Here is a 20,704-nt window from a genome sequence, read left to right as displayed (position 1 = left end):
TGAAAAATCTTCTTTTATCTCCTTGCATGTTGTTGGGTTGCTCTCCCTAGGTCAACTTCTTGAGCTTTGTGCTTCACCAACCCACCATCTCACTTTTTTCCATTAATCCTTAGAATAGGAACTTCGATTCTGACCTTCCCTTGTTGACCGAAAGCCACATAATAGCAGAAACAGTTATCTTCAATGATAAACTTAGATCTTGGCCATTGAAAAACAACTTGGTCTCTAAGACACACTTGTGACCGTAGATGCACAGCAGTACTGGGAGCAGAGATCATCTTTCCCATGTATCTCAGAATGGAAAGGCAGAACGTTGAAGATGAAGAGAAGAAGATATGATGCATGTATAAGGAAATGAAATCACCTTTTAGCTTTTGACTTCTTAATGCAGTTTGATATGGGTGATTAGACTTTAGACCATCTCCAGTAGGGAACTCATCCCAGTTCCTGTTTATGGCCCACCTGTCATAAAAAGTAACTCCACATCAGCTTTTGCGTCATAAACAGTAAATAGGAACTCAAAGCATCTCTCTCTTCTCCATTAGGAGGAACTAACTTTAGTCCCTGTTGTGGTCCAACTTAATTAATTAATTAAAATACTTGTAATTAATGTAATTAATTGTTTTTAATAATGTAATTTAAATATTTAAATTTAAAAATAATTCACTATTAAAAGATATTAATATTAAATAAATGCATATATAACAATAATACATAATATATAATTCGGGATTATACTAATTTGTAAAATTACTTAATACAAACAAAAACATAGATAAATTTTATAGTTGACGACAAACATTATAAAATTGCCATATATGTTCAACAAATTCTCTTTTAACTGTCTATACTGCTGCCTATTTAATTATTATAATTATTAATTAATTTAAACTAATTTATAAAATTACTTAATATAAAAAAATATAATTAAACTAATTTACAAAATTAATTAACATACATATAATAGGTATGTAATATATATTTTAATTTATTTATATATAACATTTTTTAATTCATTTATATGTAACATGCAACAATTATAATATATATGTATACAATATAATTATCATTTTATATATATGTTTTAATTTTATTTTATTTATTGACATTCCACGTGTCAAATTTTTGTTGGAGGCTGAGAGTTCCTCTGAGCAGGAACTCTCCTCATTGATCCATGTGAAGGAACTCATTTGAGTTCACACTCCAACGGGCAAAAGTGCCCTTATGTCAGAGAAGGAACTTGGGATAATTACCATTGAAGTTGCTCTTAGCCTTTTTGCTTAACCTTCTCTTTCTTGCTTCTTTGGTGAACAACTTAGGAACTAAGCATTCTCTCTCTCTCTCTCTCTCTCTCTCTCTCTCTCTCTCTCTCTCTCTCTCTCTCTCTCTCTCTCTCTCTCTCTCTCTCTCTCTCTCTCTCTCTCTCTCTCTCTCTGATTTCTGATCAAGATAAAAAAGTGAACGTTGTTTTTGGTGTGAGAGCAAATTGGAGGGATTAGCTTGGAGTGATGGATACGGGCTTGGATCGGGTTTAAATCAAGTTCAACCCTTTGGTTCCTTGCTATGTTTTCTTTGGGCTTTTATTGGTTTGTAGCCCGCCAGCCTTGTTTTTGTTTTCATTCAATTTGGGCTGTAGCTGAATATTGAATTTTTGGCTTGCATCACTTTAACCAAAATAATCAAAACTAATTAGTTAATTTGCCTAATAAATTAATATTTATCATCATTAATTAATTTATTTAATTTCTTAACTCAACACGTATATAACGTAATCTTTATTTTGCGTGATCAACATTTCTCAACGTAAACCTTTCCATATAACATAAACCTTTTTCGCGTTCTTCTTCTTCTTCTTCCTGTTCTCCTTCTTCTTCTTTAACCTAATTAAATTTGTTCTTCTCCTCTATTCGCGTTTTTCTTCTATGCATTATGGATTTGGATTGACTTTAACGTAATTAGCTTCGTCGTTCATCTTCTTCTTCATTTTCTTCTTCGATCTGCACTTCTGAATTGAAACAATGAATAAATCAACTTCAAATCAGTTGAATGAGTGCGATTTAGATAATTCTTCCGAATTGATGAGGTTTTGATTATTGAATTTTGAATCGAATTCAATGGAATGAAATTACTAATTTTATTTGAATTGAATTGAATTGATAATATGTAACTGTGAGTGTGAGTAACTGTGAGTAAATGTGAGTAACTTTTCGTTTCGGTAAGTACTAAAGAGTTGATTTACCATATGCATGTGTTCGGTTCGGTATGCAGAAAGGAGACTAAAAATAATTAGACGAATATATTCTGTTTCATTCCCTAAGCACTATATAATTGTTTCACCGTAATTAAGATTTCGGTTCACCATAATACATTATTTCAAACTTGCCGGTTTTTCTACCAAAATAAGGAACACGAGTCGAGACGGAGACAAGATTAAGAATCAACTAATGTATGCACCAGTTTTAAAACTCTTTCTTGGATAGATTTTCAGGGTTTAGGGTTTTAGGGTTTAGTGTTTAGGGTTCAGGGTTTAGAGTTTAGGGGTTCAGGGTTTAGGGTCTAGGGTTTAGGGTTTAGGGTTCAGGGTTCTGGGTTTAGTGGTTCAGGGTTCAAGGTTCAGGGTTTAGAGTTTAGGGTTTAAGGTTCAGGGTTTAGGGGTTCAGTATGTTTATAACTTTTGGTTTGCCCGCTGTATTAATTTCGATTCACTGTGTTCAGGGTGAGGGTTTATGGTTTAGGGTTAGGGGTTCAGGATTGAGGCTTTAGGGTTCAGGGTTAGGGGTTTAGGGTTTAGGGTTTTAGGGTTTAGTGTTTAGGGTTCATGGTTCAGAGTTTAGGGGTTCAGGGTCTAGGGGTTTAGAGGTTCAGGGTCTAGGGGTTTAGAGTTCAAGGTTTAGGGTTTAGAGTTTTAGGGTTTTAAGGATTTAGGGTTTATGGGTTCAAGGTTCAGTGTTCAGGGTTCTGGTTTTAGTCTTTAGAGTTTAAGGTTTAGGGTTCAGGGTTTAGGGGTTCAGTGTGTTTCCAACTTTCGGTTCGCCAAGTGTATTAATTTCGGTTCACTGTGTTCTTTTGTAGTTCGTAATGTATTGGTAAATACAGTGATTGCAATCACTGAGAACCTGGAATAAAACAACAGTCAGACAGTTCCAACAGATGTATAAATCATTTTGAAGTTGATTCATTCATTGTTTCAATTCAGAAGTCTAGATCGAAGAAGAAAACGAAGAAGAAGAAGAACGACATAGCTAATTACGTTGAAGTCAATCCAAATCCATAACGAAAAACGTGAGTAGAGAAGAAGAAGAACAAAAAGAAAATGCGAGCAGAGGAGAACGGTGAAGCCTATAACGCGAGCAGAGAAGAAGAAGAAGAATTGAGGAAGAAGTAACGTTTTTTCATAAAGAATGCGAAGTAACGAAGGGTTTTTGGGCGCGTATTTTCACTCGTCATTAATGCGCGTGACTCTATTTAAAATTAGGCCAACTTGATTACATGGTTACATGGATGTGTGGCGCGCCCGATTACTCTATTATTTAAGCTACTCTTTTCTTATTAGTTATTACTTCATATATTTCCTCTATTTTTATTTATAAAAATAAATACCATGAAAGTTACCCTGCTTCCATAATTCTTTCCACTAATTACAAACAAAAAGTTTAATTCTTTCCACTATACCTAATATGTCAAATTAATTTATAACCTTTTTAATTATATTATGTAAATATTATTATTGAAAAAAGAAAAGGCATGAAATCGGACAATATCCTTGATGGGTATAGTGATATAAAACTTTTAAACGGAGAATCAGGAGTTTGATTTAATTTAGAATACAAATTAATCAGTAATAAAGCAGTCAAAAAGAATAATCAAACAAGTGATTAATCAATCAAACCGATCTGATTTATAGAGATTAACCGATTTAAAATAATAAAAAACAAAAAAAATATTTTTTTCTAAAAAAATTATATATTTTGTATATAAATATTGAACATTTAGCTCTATCAATTCTAGGGGTGAGCACGGATCGATTTGGTTCGGGTTTATGCTAAAATTAGAATTGAACCGATCAAAATATAATTGGTTCGGTTTGGTTCAGATTTATATTTTTTTGTACATGTACCCGAACCAAACCAAATCGATTAAGAACGGATTGGTTCGGTTCGGGTAATTGGGTACCCGATGACTTTGAAATTCATAAAAAAAAAACCAAATTTTTATCTTAAAAATTCAACAAGTACAATAAACATGTAACATCAATAAAAATAATCCAAACATGTTAAACACCAAATACATTAAAAACTAAACTCATTAAAATCCAAACATATTAATAATGAATAATCATTGTCTAATGGAAAAATCATATATATTTTTTTATTTTTTTATTTAATTAATATATGATCGGGTTCGCGGGTTGGTTCGGGTTCCGCACCCCCAAAACCGATACCCGAACCAATCACTAACAAAAACTATCGGTTTGGTTCGGATTGAACCCAATTACTCATTGGTTTCAGAACCAATTTAATTGGTTCGGTTCGAGTTCGGACGGGTAATCGGATACCCGCTACCTGCTACCCGTGCTCACCCCTAATCAATTCCATCACCAATCTACTTTTAACCTTGGATATCACATGGTATTGTCCTGACATCTAAGACTTCATACGTAGTTGCCAGTTGCCACCTTCAGAAAGAGACTTCAGAACCAATAAGCTAATAATTATTTTTCCAATATAGTACCTACTTCGTACGTTCCTGACTGCCTCAAAATATATCACATTGGACAGGCAAGAGAAGACCACATTTTGTCACAATTCCTTCTTGATATCACTAGCACGTGGAATCATCAATTATGTTCCTGTAATTGATCCAACCATTTCACTAATTACTGTGGTAAAAAAAAAATCTGCTAGAGTGGAGTGGTTACATAGAATTGCCGTTCCCTCCCCATGCAAAACTTGTGGAAGAGGTAAATTTACGTTCAGTATATAGCCTACCCAAGAAGAAGATGTATGCAGACACTTAGACAGTAACTTATGACTAAGTTTCTTAGCCTCATTGGTTCTGTTTTTTTTTTTTTTTTTTTTAAATTTATTTATTTAAATATTTCCATGTATAAGCCAAAGTTGGAGAAATTGGACATCTACACAATATAGATACCACATTACACTGCAAACTACAAAGCACTTCACACTAGCCACTAGGGTCCTGCAAAATAAGCCATATATATAAATATATTTAGAGTGTGTGTGTAAAAAACCCACCCACATTTAAGTATTTTATTTTTGGTTACCCACGGTATTCCCCAATCTGACAGGATAAGGACTAATCCATCACGAATTTGAGCTCCAAGATTCGAACCTCCGACACTTGCTTAAGTGAATGAGTGAGGTAACTACTCAACCCAACCTTAGTTCTCCATTTAAGTATTTTATTCCACATGAAGGTGGTACCAAATGAAGCTGATGTGGAACAAGTGATGAGGGGCATCCATATTCATTATTCAAGCCCACTTGTCAATAGTACTGTGCATTGATCTAATAAGTTCAGTTTACCAAAGTTGACCAAGTCAACTACACAGTTCAAGTTGACCAACCAAATCATCTACACAGTTCAATGCATAATCTTAAGAAACCTAGCTAGCTGCTTCCTCTGCATAGGAATTGGACACAACACCTGGCAATAATAATAATAATTAGTAGGAATTTAGTCATGGAGTTTGTAGTAATGATAATAATATTACCTTAACAAGTTGCTCTTTAAGTCATGGTAAGTCTTCTTTTATTATTTGGCTCGAAAAGTCAATGAGTCTCCGCCACAATATTAATATCTAAAGAGTCCAAGTCATGGCCACCATTATCAATCATTGCTCCTTGTTTCAGGCTTGGCTCTTTCAGCAATTGATATGGTGCGGTTTTGTTAGTGGCTTAGTGAATTCCTTTTAGTGTTGCTCTTGGCCAATTCATGGTTTCATGCATTTACACTTTCATCTGCATTTTTAATAGAAGATTTTGATCGTTCTTATTGTAAGCAGATTTCAATATTAGACTCTTTCTTTTTCCCTTTTATTGTCTTAGTTTTTATTCCATGCACTAAATTATGTATAATCATGTAATTGATAATTGTTTCCTTTTATGTTCCTAACTTTTACATATAGATGGAAGGTGGGAATCCTAATGATGTTTTAATCAAAATTAATGCAATGTTGGAGGAAGCACAACCTCTTCTTACTGATGAATGCTGCATCTATAGGGTGCCCCATGAAATCCGCAAGTTCAAAACAGATGCATACACTCCAAAGGTTGTTTCAATTGGTCCTTTTCACCATGGGAATCCGAAGTTGCTAAAGATGGAGGACCAGAAAAGATTATATTGCAGACAATTCATTGAAAGATCAGAGACAAAGAACTTGAAAAGTTTTGTGAGTTGCGTGCAACAGCTCGAGCCAGAGGTTCGTCGTTGTTACTCAGATGACATCAAAATTAGCATTGAAAAACATATCAGGGTGATATTGGTGGATTGCTGCTTCATATTAGAGCTTTTATGCAGGTACCACCATAGGGATGCCATTCTTCTGCCACCAAGGTTAGGGAATTTTATGCACTATGATTTGTTGTTGCTTGAGAATCAAGTCCCTTTCTTTGTTCTTGAGAAGCTTCACAATCTAGCTTTCCCTTCTACTTTAAATAGTAGAGGCCAGAACAACTATCCTTCATTATTATGGCTCACTCTTCATTATATCATTCCTAATTATATCATTTCTAGTGATAAGGTTGGGTTATCCTTATCCAATGATGGTACAATAGCTCATTTCACAGACCTATCAAGAAAGCTTCTATTAATATCCTCTCACTTATTCCAACCATCAGTCTCTGGATGCTCAAGAACTGCAGAGGTAACACACCTTTATAGTGCATCTAAGTTGAAGGAAGCTGGAGTGAATTTTGAAGTAAACAAAAATAGTCAATGCTTACTAGACTTGCAACTTTCTGGTCATACTTTGAGAATCCCGTTCATTAGAGTCGACGACAGTACTGAAGTTGTTTTGAGAAATTTGTTAGCGTTCGAGCAATGCCACTGTGTTAACGAATCCTATCTCACTGACTATATTACTGTCTTTGACTACCTAATCAACACAGACAAAGATGTAGATTTACTGATTAAGAAAGGAATAATTGATAACTGGTTAAGTGATAGCAATGCAGTGGCTGAAATGTTCAATGGTCTTGGAGTCAACATTATGCAGACAGATTTTAATGTGAAATATTCGAGCATTTTTCAAGATTTGAATGCTTTTTGTGCTCATCCTTGGAATAGAAAAGTAGCAACTTTGAGGCGCGACTACTGCAACACTCCATGGAAGACGGTAGCTTCCATTGCTGGAATTCTTCTACTTATTCTCACCATCATTCAGACAGTATTCTCCATCCTCCAAGTAGTACATTAGTACTGGATTAATGTTTGTGTTGTGTAGATTGGATTGGATTGGATGATTATATGTTCAATGTTCGCTCAATGTGATGGGGTATTTTAGTGAATACACATGTTATTGTTTTTAGTATGTGTGTGGTTGTGTGAGATAAATATGTATGTAATATTTGTTAAATAATAGTCATGAACTAGGATACTATTTATATAAAGAATTAAATAGAATGAATATATTAACAAGTTAATGTGCTAAATTGTTCTAACAAGAGCTTCTATGTTTGAACCTTTTTTGAGTCATAACAAAAAACCACAATTACCATACAAAATTGTTCCAAATGGAGTTAACTTAAGCAAGTAATGATGGTCAATAAGCTACTAATTGCAAAGAGAATTGAACAATTTTATTGATGAGAAGAAATATCTGAGTTATTGAGCTCACTGTCATTATAAAAAAAAACAGAAGACATATTCTTTGAATTTGTCAATCTGGTGGTCAACTCTTACCTATTGTACAAAATGTCTATACTAATCTAAGTCAATCTTCTATATAAGAGTTAAGGCTATTCAAGCTGAGAAGTGATCTGTTGGAAGACATATTCGCTGCAAGGAATAGTGAGACCACCCATGGGATGATCATATCCAAACTCTTCCTGAGCTTGACTCAACAAGTCTTGAAATGATGGTTGGTTCAGATATGATATGGGAATTACAAAACGCTTCTGTTTCTCTCCAACATACACTGCAAGATACCCCTTTGGGACTTCCAAGGATCTTGAAGATGCTTGGTTAGCAGAGAAGGACGCCCTTCGAATACCAGGTAAACGGAAACCCATCTTTAGTGTTGTTCTACAAGAAGGAGAATAAGGCAAAACTCTCAAATCTAAGAAGAATGTGTCTAAATTCTAAACGTTGATGCTTGAAGATGGCAATCAGTTGTGCTGTTTTTGAAGGCAAGAGGAAGTGTATTTATAGATTTTAACATTACTTGGATAATTATTTCTAGGATGAGGACATGGTGATGAGAAATCACATGGTTCTGTCTTAGAGATTTCTATCAAGCATTAAGCATTTATATAAGAATGCATACCCCACCATCTCAAGCAACGGCTCATAGAACAGCCACTTGTAATCAAATGAGATAAGCTCAATTAATCTATTACCAGACATGACATGAGTTACACCTAATGTGTTTTCATGTGTTGTACCATTGATAATCCATTATTAGACATGCTTTAGACATCTTACAATTTTTTCTTAGATTGAAAACTTATGTCCATACATTTGCCTACTAGTAATACCAGAGTACCAAATTATGAAATTTGTAAACCATAAGCAGGACTTGATTGATAGCTCTGAAAGTGACCTTATCCAAAATCTACAAACAAGATTTTATGGATTATAGATTTGATATCAACGTTCAAGATCAAGTACATACAGCTATTAGCTAATAGACCACTGAACTGAAATGTTTGGGCATGTCTTGTACGTGAGAAACAGGTCATTACATTAGTTAAACAATAATAAGATTTTCAACATTCAATGGTACTAATTTGTTTCATTTTCAAGCAGTGACTGTGTTGGCAAATCTTCCATATTGTGGGCCATTTACTCCTAAATCGTAGTAGTTTTTCAAAAAGACTCTCCAAGACAACAACATGTGAAGGTTCATGAGTCCTTTTCTTTCACTAGATCCCATTAAACTGTTCATTGATTAAGCATTTAATTCCTTAGAGAAGGGTATCCACAGAAGCAACCTATTGATCTATATATACCAATACTCATCTTTGCATTCTCAAACACACAAACATCAGACTTGAAACACAACTTTCTCATAAAAGTTACTTGAGATCATTCTGCAGTACTGTGTGTGTGGAATATCAAAAAAGAAACAATGGGATTTCGCTTACCTGGTATCAGAAAAGCTACAAAGGAAGCTTCAAAGGGTGAAGTCCCAAAGGGGTATCTTGCAGTGTATGTCGGAGAAAAGATGAAGAGGTTCATAGTTCCAATATCATATTTGAACCAACCATCATTTCAAGACTTGCTGAGTAAAGCAGAAGAAGAATTTGGTTATGTTCATCCAATGGGTGGCCTCACATTTTCTTGCACAGAAGACATGTTCTTAGACATTGTATCCATTCTGGCTTGATCATTATCAGAAAATTGAGGCTGACATAACATAGACTAGTTCAAATCAAACAATTTTGTAGATTAGTTCAAATCAAACAATTTTGTCAAGTACAATTGTAAGCTGAGTAGATAGGAGGGAGAGTTTGTTTTCACTTTGCTTTCATCCAAAAATGGAACATGTTAATTAGTCTCATTCATTGATGCAAAATCTTTGCATATATTGCACGCTCACCATGTTCCTGTTATGCTTACTTGCCATTCCCCTTAATTATTTTGAAGTCTCTTTAATTGAAAGAAAACATATTTAAGAGAAATGTAATTAACAGCACCAATAATGATTAGCAAAAAAAATTATTAAAAAATGATCAAAATATAATCAATATAAAATAAGAACAAACAATGAAATCAAACCATATCCTTCATAGGGTCTAGGGATAGAGACAGCAAATGGGAAATCACATGGTATTGTCTTCAAGGATTACTTGACATTTGAGATATGAATCCAACATTTTTGCCCACCCTCGAAAATAGAGTTTACAAGTTACATCCCATATGCTAATAACTAAATTTAAAATATTAGAATTCAGGCCACCATAGTTGACACCTTCAGAAAGAGACTTTACAAGGAATAAGTTAATAATTATGTAGCCAAAGTAATGCCTAATTTCTATCTTCCAGACTGGCTCAAAACATATCATTGGTTCTCTACTCTCTGATGCAATACTTCTTGGATCTATTGATCATGAAATGAAGTTGATTGCTCTTAAATAAGGGACTACATTTTGTGACAATCACTAGTAATTTGAAGTCATGAAATATTTTCCTAAAACTAGCCAACAATTTCATCCATTATTAAAACAGTTTTAAAAAGAGAAAACAAAATAAAATCAGTATTGTAGAGTGGAGTGGTTATATATATTTATTTCATCATCCAGACGCAAAAGTATGAATGAGCCTTGAAAAAAATACAAACTTTGAATGTGGAGCTTTCTTTATGTACTAAATTTCTCTAACTACATCTACATGAATATTTTAGTTGATAAAGCCAACCCTAAGTTTGTGAGTGATTCTACAGTATTAGGGAAGACTCAAGATACTGGCTAAATAGTAAATACTATATAGACCACTAAGTATAGAACTTCAATTTTCCAATCGCATTTGGAATTTTTTTTTTCCCTTTCAACTTTCTACTTCTCTCACTGACCTAATCAGAATGAGAAAAATATGGAACAGTAGAGCAACAGTAGGTGTCATGGAATTCATATATACAGCACTCATCATTCATATCTGGAAATTTTGGGTCATAATTAAAAAACAAAATTAAGAAGAGAAAATCTACACTATGTTATTATAGATAACATGCATTAATGACATTCGCAATGGCTTTCTATCTATCTATCTATGTATCCATTCTTAATATATAAAAGTAGATGGATAAGTTTATCGACTTTTAAGACATGTTTCTCTTTCTACTAATGTCATGTTAGCAATGTTGCTTACTTGACAAAATTTTAGAATCAACCACTCAATTTTTGTCAAATCACCTATTATTTCCAAATCAATAAAAAAATATATATACAAAAAAATAAAAAAGACCGATAATTAGAAATTAACAGTGTCTTATCAAATTTGTAACCTACAAAGACATTGAATTCATATTTCTATATTTATTATATCTTACCGTTATAAACAATACAATAAGTTTATAACTCCCAATAATTAATTTTTATAAATAATTCATTAAATGTAATAAACATCCATATTACAAATATCATAAAAATATTATTAATCATAATAAATTTTACATTATAAATATTCAAATTCCATACTATTTGACTTATTTATATAAGTCTCTTATCACTATTCCTTCAAATAACATCAAATTTAGCACAAGAAATTTATTTCTGAACTACACAACATCTCAAACTTACTCAATGGAGCATCATTCTTTGGACAATATTACCAAACAAATAGACAATTGGTTTATCAAAGTTTGCGACTTTGCGTGGTTTGTCTATGGAAAACATTAACAATGAAGAGGAACCTCTTTGCTTAGAAATGATTATATTAGATGAAAAGGAGACAACTACATTTATGGCACATGTAATCAAACACCACAATATCCAACAATAAGGTAACTCTATATACTTTTTATAATCTCATCTATCAAATTATTAGTTAGTAATGCAATACTTATTTCAAATCAAAGTGCTACAACAATTTTTGCACTATTTGATGGCGAAGAAAAAAAATTATTAGGCACAACCTCAATTGAAAAATTTTTGCAACCTTACACTTATATTTGAAGTCAAAGTAAATGATTTGAATCTCAAAAAAGGTTGTCAACAATATACTGTTACCAAGACATTTGTTCCAACAGGTAATACTCCAAAAAAAATCACTTATTCAAAATATCATTTTTATTTCTAATTTAAATTATTCATTGATTATAGGAACCAAATTCGCCAACATTAATATTATCAGACGAAGATCACATACCCATCAAGAGATTAAGGAGAAAAAAAATCATTCAAGACACATCTTCAGAAGAAGAACGTACATGTAAAGATGGAACAAACATAATAGAAAGTGCATACAACTCAACAATTCATAAAGAATATTGTCTTTTCAAGAACCTACGACAGAAAGAAGAAAGCAACAACTCTAAAAAAAGAGAACGAGCACTGTAAACCCCGATTAAATTAGTAAATAATTAGTCAATAAATTAGTTTTTAATAAAGAGGATTAGAAATGTGAATATTATATTAAATTAAGATAGAGCTCATCAAAACGAGAATTTTGACACTAATTTCGAAAAACGGTCCAAAATTGGATCGAAAGGACCGAACCGGTTGAATCGGACCCAAACCGGACTATCGGTCCAACCGGACCAGCCCTTTTAAGTGAACCCAAACCCTTCATCCCCTTCATTCCAACAGAAACGAAGCTTTCAGCTTCCAGGGGAGGGAAGAACGAGAAAAATCCCGTAACCCTCACGTTACTTTCCAAATCCCATAACTCCTCCGTTCGAGCTCCGATCGCCGCACCGTTTGCGGCCACGCGTTCACCGCGTCGAGATCTACGTTTCTATCGGAACAATTTCATAGGTAACTCGTTATTTTATACTCAGCCTTCATTTCCCCCAATTTTCGAGTTTGTTGAATTTCTTTGATTTTTGATGTTTTATGATCCAATTAGCTTGAGAGAAACGTTCACTCTTGCTTATGTGAAGCTTGGATAAGGTGAGGATACGATAATTCTATTTTATTTTCATTGAATTTGAACTTTGAGTATTAAATTAAATATATATGTGTTATGAATGTGTATTAGGTTGTGAATAAATAATTGGACCTTGAAATTGTGAATACTGGAACTTGGAGGAAGCGGATTAGTTGAGTTTTGAGGGGCTGTCTTGGTTTTGAATAAATAGCTTTGGTCGTTACGTGGAAATTGGCCAAGGTATGGTTTAGGTTTCTTGCATTTAATATATAATGTTCTGTGAAAACTTAGGCTAGATGACCATAGGATAAGTTGGAATGCAGGTGTATGTTTAATGTTTAGTAATTTATCGATGAATATATATTTGGTTGAAGTTTATTGGATAATTAGTTATTAATTTTAGATGGTGAATGTTGTTATGTTAATTTGGAGAGAATTATGGTTGAATGTTATTGTTGATGAACATGGTTGGTTTGGTGCTTGTTGATTAACTAATGATTTGGTGAATTATTGATTTGAGGTATTTATGTTAAAAGCCTAGGATTTGTGAACTATGATTCTTAGTTGAATTTTGGTTGTTGGATTTGAATATTGTATGAGTTTAATTATTGATCTGAGGTAGATTTATTGTGGAGATTGTTATGATAATGAGGAAGGGTATGTTGAATTGAAAAGAATGCAGGTTTGGACCTGAAAAGGGTGGCAAAGTCCGAGTTTTAGAGGAGATGCTGCCGAAATTTTATAAAAAATTAGAGATTTTGTTTATATGATTATTTAAAAAGATTTAGATTTAAAGGTTATATGGTTTGATTTTGAGTTATTAAGAAAATGAGCATGTTTTAAGTTTGATTCATTTAGAAAAGAATGGATTATGTTCTGAATTGGAACTATTGATGGATGGAATGGGATGTGTGATCATGAAGGATAAGGATTGAATATGATTGATGTATGATGATGAATGAAATGCGATTGAGAATGATGTGGATGTTGATGAATTATAATTGAATTATTTAAATGGCTTATGAATTTGAATAATCTGAGATACGAGATTCCCTGGATTAAGTGTCGTGGCTTGCCACCACATGTACCAGGTTGAAAACTCGATACTCTGTTGACCCTACGACGTAAGTGTGACCGGGCACTATATAAATTCTCGGGAATGTTACTCCCATTGAGCAATATTGACTATATGAAAAAAAAAAGATATGCATAGACTCTTGGGGATGCACGTCGGGGGACCGTCTAAGGACAATTCAGACTTGTCGGGTTGGCTGGATAACCGACAGATGAGCCTCATCAGCCATAGGACAGGCATGCATCATATGCATATTACTTGAATTACTTGCTTGTGCTTTAATTGGGTGTGCCTATCTGTATTTGCTATGCTAAATGTGTATTTGTTACCTGCAGTAGTTGTAACCTTCTCGTGTTTGCCTTATCTGTCTATTTGTCTGTGAAAATACATGAAGGAGTTGGAGGTATGGAGGAATGGCAGTATGGGATTTAGATTTAAGGTTAAGTTAAGTTAGGATTAAATATTTGTAGAGAATCACCTTTTATGACTTCTGTTTAATACTTTAAGCTCTATAATCTGAGTGTCGGTGTTCTTGGATTGCCTCTGGCATTTCCATGACCTTATATATTATGTGTGTGGCACCTTTACCATACTGAGAACCTCCGGTTCTCATTCCATACTATGTTGTTGTTTTTCAGATGCAGGTCGAGAGGCATCTTGTTAGGCGTCTAGACTCTTGAAGCGGAGTGGTTACTGAGATATTTTGTTATGCTATGATGTATATATATGTACTTAGCTTTCTCTCCGCATGACTTATTCTTTTTTATCCTCTTAGAGGTTTATGGAGAGGCAGGATTGTGTATATGTATTTTTGGGTTTTGAATATGTATGTATATATGTGTAAATATTCTCCGGCCAATCTTGACTTCGCAGGCTGAGTTAGGAGCTTGTTATTTTCTATCTTTGGCACTCTATTCCCACTTCTGTTATCTTATGTTTAATAGTTATGGTTTTCTTAGTACGCAAGTTAACTCGTTCCTTGAGCGTTGCGCTTTTATTTCGCGATTTTTGTTTCCTCTATTCTTCAAGGCTCCTAGCATATTATAATTCTTCTGCTATTATATGTACTCATTTTATTTTAGAGGTCGTAATACCACACCACCTCTGTTTTACGACTTAAGCGTAAAGCTTAGTGTGGCAGGGTGTTACAAGCACCACATAAGAAAACTAAGTCCATCAACTAAAACAAATATAAAAATTAAACTACCAAATAAAAATATCACTTTGTACAACTCCAACATCTAAATCTTTTGTACTACAAATTATTTTAAATAAAACACCTTTTAAATTTAACTTTAGTTTATACCTATGAAGCACGGACATTTTGCTGAGTTGCCGTATCTGCATGTCGGACACATTTTGGATACAACACTCGTCCGACACGCGTGTCTGCTGTGTCCAAACCGTGTCTCAATAAAAAATAAAAAATTCTTCTCCGGACACACTTGGACACACCTAAATACCATCACGTGTCAGCGTGTCTGGTCTTATTCTTAATATATATTCTTAAAATAAATTTAGATATAGTATATATTATTATTTATTAAAACAAAAAATATTTTAAATACTTGATATAATTAAAATAGGACATTAAAAATAATTTAAAAAATTAATTTATATTTTAATATCAATAAAATATTAAAATATCATTACGGCTTATCTAAAAAATACTTTATATTTTATATGTATGCGTGTCCCCGTATCATGTAAGATTTTAAAATTTGCGTGTCGGCGTGTTCCGTGTCGTGTCGTGTCTCGTATCCGTGTCAGTGTCCGTGCATCATAGATTTATACATATTTAATTTAATTATACCAAATATAACAATTTTTAATATTTATTATATACTATCATTAATTTACCGTTCCGTCTCGCGCATAATGCGGGTCTCATTCTAGTTTTATAAAAGTAAGTTAGTGTTATTCAAGGGGATAATTAGACCTTGATGCTGTCATTGCTATTGTGCACCTGCCTAGGTTGGGAAGGCACAACATGCATAGTTGTGATCAGGCCCCCCAAAACCTTAACCTCGTACTATTTCCTTTTTCAATGGGAAAAGAGAGAGAGAGAAAGGGGGGGGGGGGGTGGTCCAAATGGTGCTATCTTTTTCTTCTGCCATAGGAAACATACTTGCTCTTTGGAATTTATCAAAGTGGATAAATTGGATTTTACTTAAATCAAATAAAATGATGAAGAAGCTACTAATTGCAGAGATATGTGAACATTTTTGTTGATAAAAAAAAATTCTTCAGTAATTGAATTCGTTGTTATTACACAAAAAACAGAAGGATTATTCGGCTTGACTCAACAAGTCTTGGAATGATGGTTGGTTCAAATATGATACAGGGATCAGAAAACGCTTCTGCTTCTCTCCAACATACACTGCAAGATACCCCTTTGGGGCTTCCAAGGATTTTGAAGATGATTGACTAGCAGAGAAGGAAGCCCTTCGAATAGCAGGTAAAGGGAAACCCATCTTTTGTGTTGGTCTAAAAGAAGGAGAACAAGGCAAAGCTTTAAAATCTAAGAAGAATGTCTCTAAACGTTTATGCTTGAGGATGGCAATGGTTTGTGCTGTTTTTGAAGGCAAGAGGAAAGTATATTTATAGATTTAACATTCCTTGAATAATTATTTCTAGGATGAGGACATACAGAGAAATCACATGGTGCTGTCTTAAAGATTTCTATCAAGGATTAAGCAGTTGTGTAAGAGTGCACACCACACCTTCTAAAGGAATGGCCCAAACAATATCCACCTTCTACTAGACATGCTTTAGACATCTCATATATTTTCCTTAGATTGAAAACTTTATATCCATACATCTGCCAACTAATAATACCAGAGTAACAAATTATGAAATTTGAAAACCCCAAGCAGGACGTGATTGATAGCTCTGAAACATGGTAGTTAATAATTGAGCCAACATTGATATATTATCACGGGGATGTGTGAATGTGCATCAAGCTCAAAGCAACACCAAGTGAAGAATAGATAAAGTTTGGTATGTAGATGAGAAGCAGGCCATTAAATTTTTTAAACAACAATTAGGTTCTCAACAATCAATAGTTCATACCTCTTTCATTTTCAAGGATTGATTATGTTGGCAAATCTTCAATAATGTGGGCCATTTGCTCCTGAATCATTAGTAGTTCTTCATAAATACCTCCAAGAGACAGCAGCATGTGAAGGTTCATGAGTCCTTGTCTTTCTAGACCCCATTCAATTCCATACAGAAGGGTATCCACACAAGCATCCTTTTGATCTATATATACCAATACTCATCTTTGCATTCTCAAACACAAAACATCAGACTTGAAACACTTTTTTCATATACAAGCTACTTGAGATCATTCTATAGTTGTGTGAGTGGAGCAACAAAGAAGAAACAATGGGATTTCGCTTACCTGGTATTAGAAAATCTACACAAGCAGCTTCAAAGGGTGGAGAAGTCTCAAAGGGGCATCTTGCAGTTTATGTTGGAGAAAAGATGAAGAGGTTCATAGTTCCAATATCATATTTGAACCAACCATCATTTCAAGACTTGCTGAATAAAGCAGAAGAAGAATTTGGTTATGTTCATCCAATGGGTGGCCTCACAATTCCTTGCACAGAAGATGTGTTCTTAGATATCATATCATTTTTTGCTTGAATCACTCATTCATCAGAAAAAAGAGGCTGACATAGCATAGATTAGCTCAACTCAAACAATTTTGTAGTATCATAATACATTGAGTGTATATCTTGTTTTTCCCTTTGCTTTCTCGCAAAAGTGGAACATCATAATTATTGTGACTGATTAATGCATAAAAATTTTGTTATAACTTCATTGTATTTTTCTTCACTAAGTTTTCTTTTCTCATCCTTTCACCCTTATATGTATCCTGACATGTTATCTTTTTTAACCTTTTTAGGTAAAAAAAAAAATAATCTAGGTGAAACAAGTAACACACTAATAACTCTCAACAATTAAAAAAAAATATTTAAAAATTATCAAAATATAATCATTATAAACTAAGAAATATAACTTTTAGAATTAGAATAAAAAAGTATAAGAGTCAAAGTTAAAGAAATTTACACCTCATGAAAATCAATCAATATTTAAAAAAAAAATTATAATGATAGTTTTTTCCAATTGTGTATGTAAATATTATCTTATACATATATAAAAAAATATAAAAAAATAAAAAAACAAATCATACCCTTGATGGGGTCTATTGATAGACAACAGCAAATGGGATATCACATGGTTTTGTCTTCAAGGATTAGTTGACACTTCAGATTTCATGCCAAATAGTTGGCACCTTCAGAAAGTGACTTTACAACCAGTAAGTAATGCGTGAACATCTTTTTTATCTTTTTCTAATGAATTTGTATTCGAATTGTTAAGTTTAATCAAGATTTAAATACTTTTTAGTCACTATGAATACTACTTTGAGTTGTGTGCAATTCTGTTTATTTCAGGTAACATTCGGATGGATTTGACGGAATTTTTATAGAAGAGAAGAAAGTGAATGATACTGTCAACCATGACCTCCTGGCACTCCAATGGAAATAACTTGAGCTACAGGGGTCTAATTGACGTGATTCTAGTGGCATTGGAAAGCTAACTTGCAAAACTTTCCAACGATGTATAATAGTATACACTTCTTCCCCAACATATTCGGCCATACTGGCACCTAACTTGGTTATTCTCAAGTTAGGCGCCAGAAGAAGAACAAAGCCTCGCTTGCTGCCTTCTGAAGTTAGGCGTCAAGACAAAAGAGATGCGTCCAAGCTTGCTGCCATAGTGGTGTCTAACTTGGGATTTTCCAATAAGCGCGCGGCTCAATGATTCACAATGGTCCCCACATCTCAATTGAAGCTGCACGAAGAAGTTTATTTAATTTTGATTAAAATTTTAATTTATTTATATATAGAAAAATATATTATTTAGTTTTAAAAAATATATTTTACATTAATTAGGATTAGATATAAAAAGGAAAAATAATCAGCCCTTCGGACTCTTCTCTCTTCTCTTACCTCATTCCGCACTTTACAGTTTTTCAAAATCCTTGTTTTCTCTCTGAACCATGAGTAACGAAACCCCCATTGTTAAGGTTAGGAGCTCTGTTTATTCTATGGATTAATACTATTACTCTTCTATTTTAATTCCTGTATTGATTTCAAATTCAAGAATTGTTTTCGTTCTTCATCTTATGGATCTGGGTGGAATGGAAGTATGGCCCTTATTCTAATTGAGTTCTTGTAAACTTTGGAAAATAATTTACCTGAACAACAGCTTGAAAACAAATTCTCGTAAATCACTAATTATCTGGACTTAACGGGATACGTGACATATAATCCTCTTATATTTGGATAATTAATTAGGGTTTCTGTGGCACATAAACTAGTTTTGAACTTAACCCTCTAATTGGAATCAAGTGACCAAGGAATTGGCGGTTGATGAAGATTAGAGGAGACTAAAAAGGTCTAAGGAATTAGGGTTTAGTCACATATAGTTTGCCATAAATTGAATCTTACATGATTAAAATAGTTGGTAAGAAAAGTTAATCCAGAAAATAAATATCTCTAAAACCTTAACTGTTTTTTCATATATATTTCACAATCCGTTTACTACTTGCTTTTTGATCTTTTGAATTTACTGTTCAATGCAATTGAGACCCAAACACTCTTTTCTGCTTGTCTAACTAAGTAAATCACTCAATCATTGTTGCTTAGTCTATCAATCCTCGTGGAATCGACCCTCATTCACTTGAGGTACTACTTGGTATGACCCGGTGCACTTTCCAGTTAGTTTGTAGGTTATAAATTTCGCACTAAATTTTTGGCATCGTTGTCGGGGATTGACTGTGATTGACAATTATTAGTTGTTTGATTGCTTAGATTAGACATTCTAGCTTTAATTTTATTTAATTCTGCCCTTTTATTTTCGAAATTTACTGCTATTACTTTTTCTTAATTTCTAAAATTAAGTTCGGTGTTACCTAATTAATTTTATTTTAATTTTTCTATTCAATTTTTTTATATAAATTTTAAAACTTTTCAGGTTAATTTTAGTTACAATTTTCGAATTATTTTTTTCTTTAATTATTTGATTGTTTTATTTTATTCCTTTTACGTAGGTTACTTCACTGAAAATTTTTTGCCTTCTAAAGTAGAGTTTTCCATTTTTTTTTTCTATTTATTTATGAAATTAGGTGGCAGTCATGCGTGTAAAATTGGAGTCTTGAAGTTAGGCGCCACATAAAACATCTTAGAAGATTATCCACTGCCGGTCCACGCCTAACTTCACTTACCAGCAAAAAAATAAAAAATTAAAAATTTAGAATGCACCTAACTAGGCCGAGGAAATTTGTTCCTTTTTGTACACTTGGCGCCTAACTGCAAATTTCTCAAGTTAGGCACCAGTATGAGGGCTCGTTTGGGAAACTCTAGAAGTAGCTTTTTTTAACTTTTGACTTATGAAAAGTAGTAGTATTAATGTCGGGTGCAATTTTCAAAACCAAATTGTAACTTTTTAAGAAGCTATTTTGGAGCTTATAGAGAAGTTAAAAAAAATGATTTCTCTCATAATACTTCTACTTTTCATTACATTTCTTTAAAATAAGCACTTTTAGAGTTAAAAATCCAAACACAAAATAACTTATTTATAAGTTACTTTTAACAGAGTCATTTATTGTTTAAGTTATTTTATCAAAAAGAACTTAATTAAGTTAGTTACCCAAACTGAGCCTGAGTTCAAGAGCAAAGTTAGGCGCCGTGGGAAAGCTCTCACTCCAAGTTAGCGCTGTTACCCTCGAGTTAGGCGCCAGCTCTCATAAATTGCCTAATTCCTAACTGAATCATGTGAATCCTGCACCAA

General features: G+C 33.3%; 4 protein-coding genes and 1 long non-coding RNA gene across 9 annotated transcripts; 4 read left to right on the top strand and 1 right to left on the bottom strand.

The window, feature by feature from the left end:
• The first annotated feature begins 5,641 nt into the window (after positions 1–5,641).
• On the top strand, positions 5,642–7,660 carry LOC107628795 (UPF0481 protein At3g47200). 3 transcript variants are annotated; one of them, XM_021117991.2, is made up of 2 exons: positions 5,642–5,760; positions 6,149–7,660. In XM_021117991.2, the coding sequence occupies exons 1-2, from the start codon at positions 5,758–5,760 to the stop codon at positions 7,436–7,438; spliced, it is 1,293 nt and encodes a 430-aa protein (XP_020973650.1). In that variant the 5' UTR covers positions 5,642–5,757; the 3' UTR covers positions 7,439–7,660. The 3 variants fall into 3 exon arrangements, with proteins under 3 accessions (XP_020973650.1, XP_016186884.1, XP_016186885.1); XM_016331398.3 differs by lacking the exon at positions 5,642–5,760 and adding an exon at positions 5,773–5,899; XM_016331399.3 differs by lacking the exon at positions 5,642–5,760 and adding an exon at positions 5,799–6,017.
• Positions 7,661–7,798: 138 nt separating this feature from the next.
• On the bottom strand, positions 7,799–17,523 carry LOC148569744 (auxin-induced protein 6B-like). Of its 3 annotated transcripts, none has more exons than XM_088508096.1 (3): positions 17,247–17,523; positions 16,916–17,124; positions 7,799–8,265 (listed from the first exon to the last, which is right to left on the bottom strand). In XM_088508096.1, exon 3 carries the CDS (start codon positions 8,250–8,252, stop codon positions 7,980–7,982), a length of 273 nt encoding a protein of 90 aa, XP_088364222.1. In that variant the 5' UTR covers positions 8,253–8,265; positions 16,916–17,124; positions 17,247–17,523; the 3' UTR covers positions 7,799–7,979. The 3 variants fall into 3 exon arrangements, with proteins under 3 accessions (XP_088364222.1, XP_088364224.1, XP_088364223.1); XM_088508098.1 differs by having other exon boundaries at positions 16,916–17,104; XM_088508097.1 differs by lacking the exons at positions 16,916–17,124; positions 17,247–17,523 and adding an exon at positions 9,327–9,625.
• LOC148569746 (auxin-induced protein 15A-like) lies at positions 8,947–9,780 on the top strand. The gene has a single exon (XM_088508099.1). The coding sequence runs from the start codon at positions 9,311–9,313 to the stop codon at positions 9,566–9,568; it is 258 nt and encodes an 85-aa protein (XP_088364225.1). The 5' UTR covers positions 8,947–9,310; the 3' UTR covers positions 9,569–9,780.
• Positions 12,498–14,844, top strand: LOC148569745 (uncharacterized). The gene is made up of 4 exons (XR_015907208.1): positions 12,498–12,656; positions 12,748–12,791; positions 12,880–13,008; positions 14,482–14,844. It is a non-coding gene; the product is annotated as an uncharacterized LOC148569745 (long non-coding RNA).
• Positions 17,131–17,639, top strand: LOC107628818 (auxin-induced protein 15A-like). The gene has a single exon (XM_021117995.2). It carries the CDS (start codon positions 17,231–17,233, stop codon positions 17,489–17,491), a length of 261 nt encoding a protein of 86 aa, XP_020973654.1. The 5' UTR covers positions 17,131–17,230; the 3' UTR covers positions 17,492–17,639.
• Positions 17,640–20,704: the final 3,065 nt, after the last annotated feature.

This window comes from Arachis ipaensis, chromosome B3 (genome assembly GCF_059453495.1).
Source record: "Arachis ipaensis isolate K30076 ecotype BB chromosome B3, ASM5945349v1, whole genome shotgun sequence".
Lineage (NCBI taxonomy): Eukaryota > Viridiplantae > Streptophyta > Magnoliopsida > Fabales > Fabaceae > Arachis > Arachis ipaensis.
The sequence above is the reverse complement of the archived record's forward strand: the minus strand, read 5'-3'. Positions and strand labels throughout refer to the sequence as shown.

Bases quoted from the DNA above. Each gene is read 5' to 3' on its own strand.
- LOC148569744 (XM_088508096.1), bottom strand. From the start codon at position 8,252: ATGGGTTTCCGTTTACCTGGTATTCGAAGGGCGTCCTTCTCTGCTAAC.
- LOC148569746 (XM_088508099.1), top strand. From the start codon at position 9,311: ATGGGATTTCGCTTACCTGGTATCAGAAAAGCTACAAAGGAAGCTTCA.
- LOC107628818 (XM_021117995.2), top strand. From the start codon at position 17,231: ATGGGATTTCGCTTACCTGGTATTAGAAAATCTACACAAGCAGCTTCA.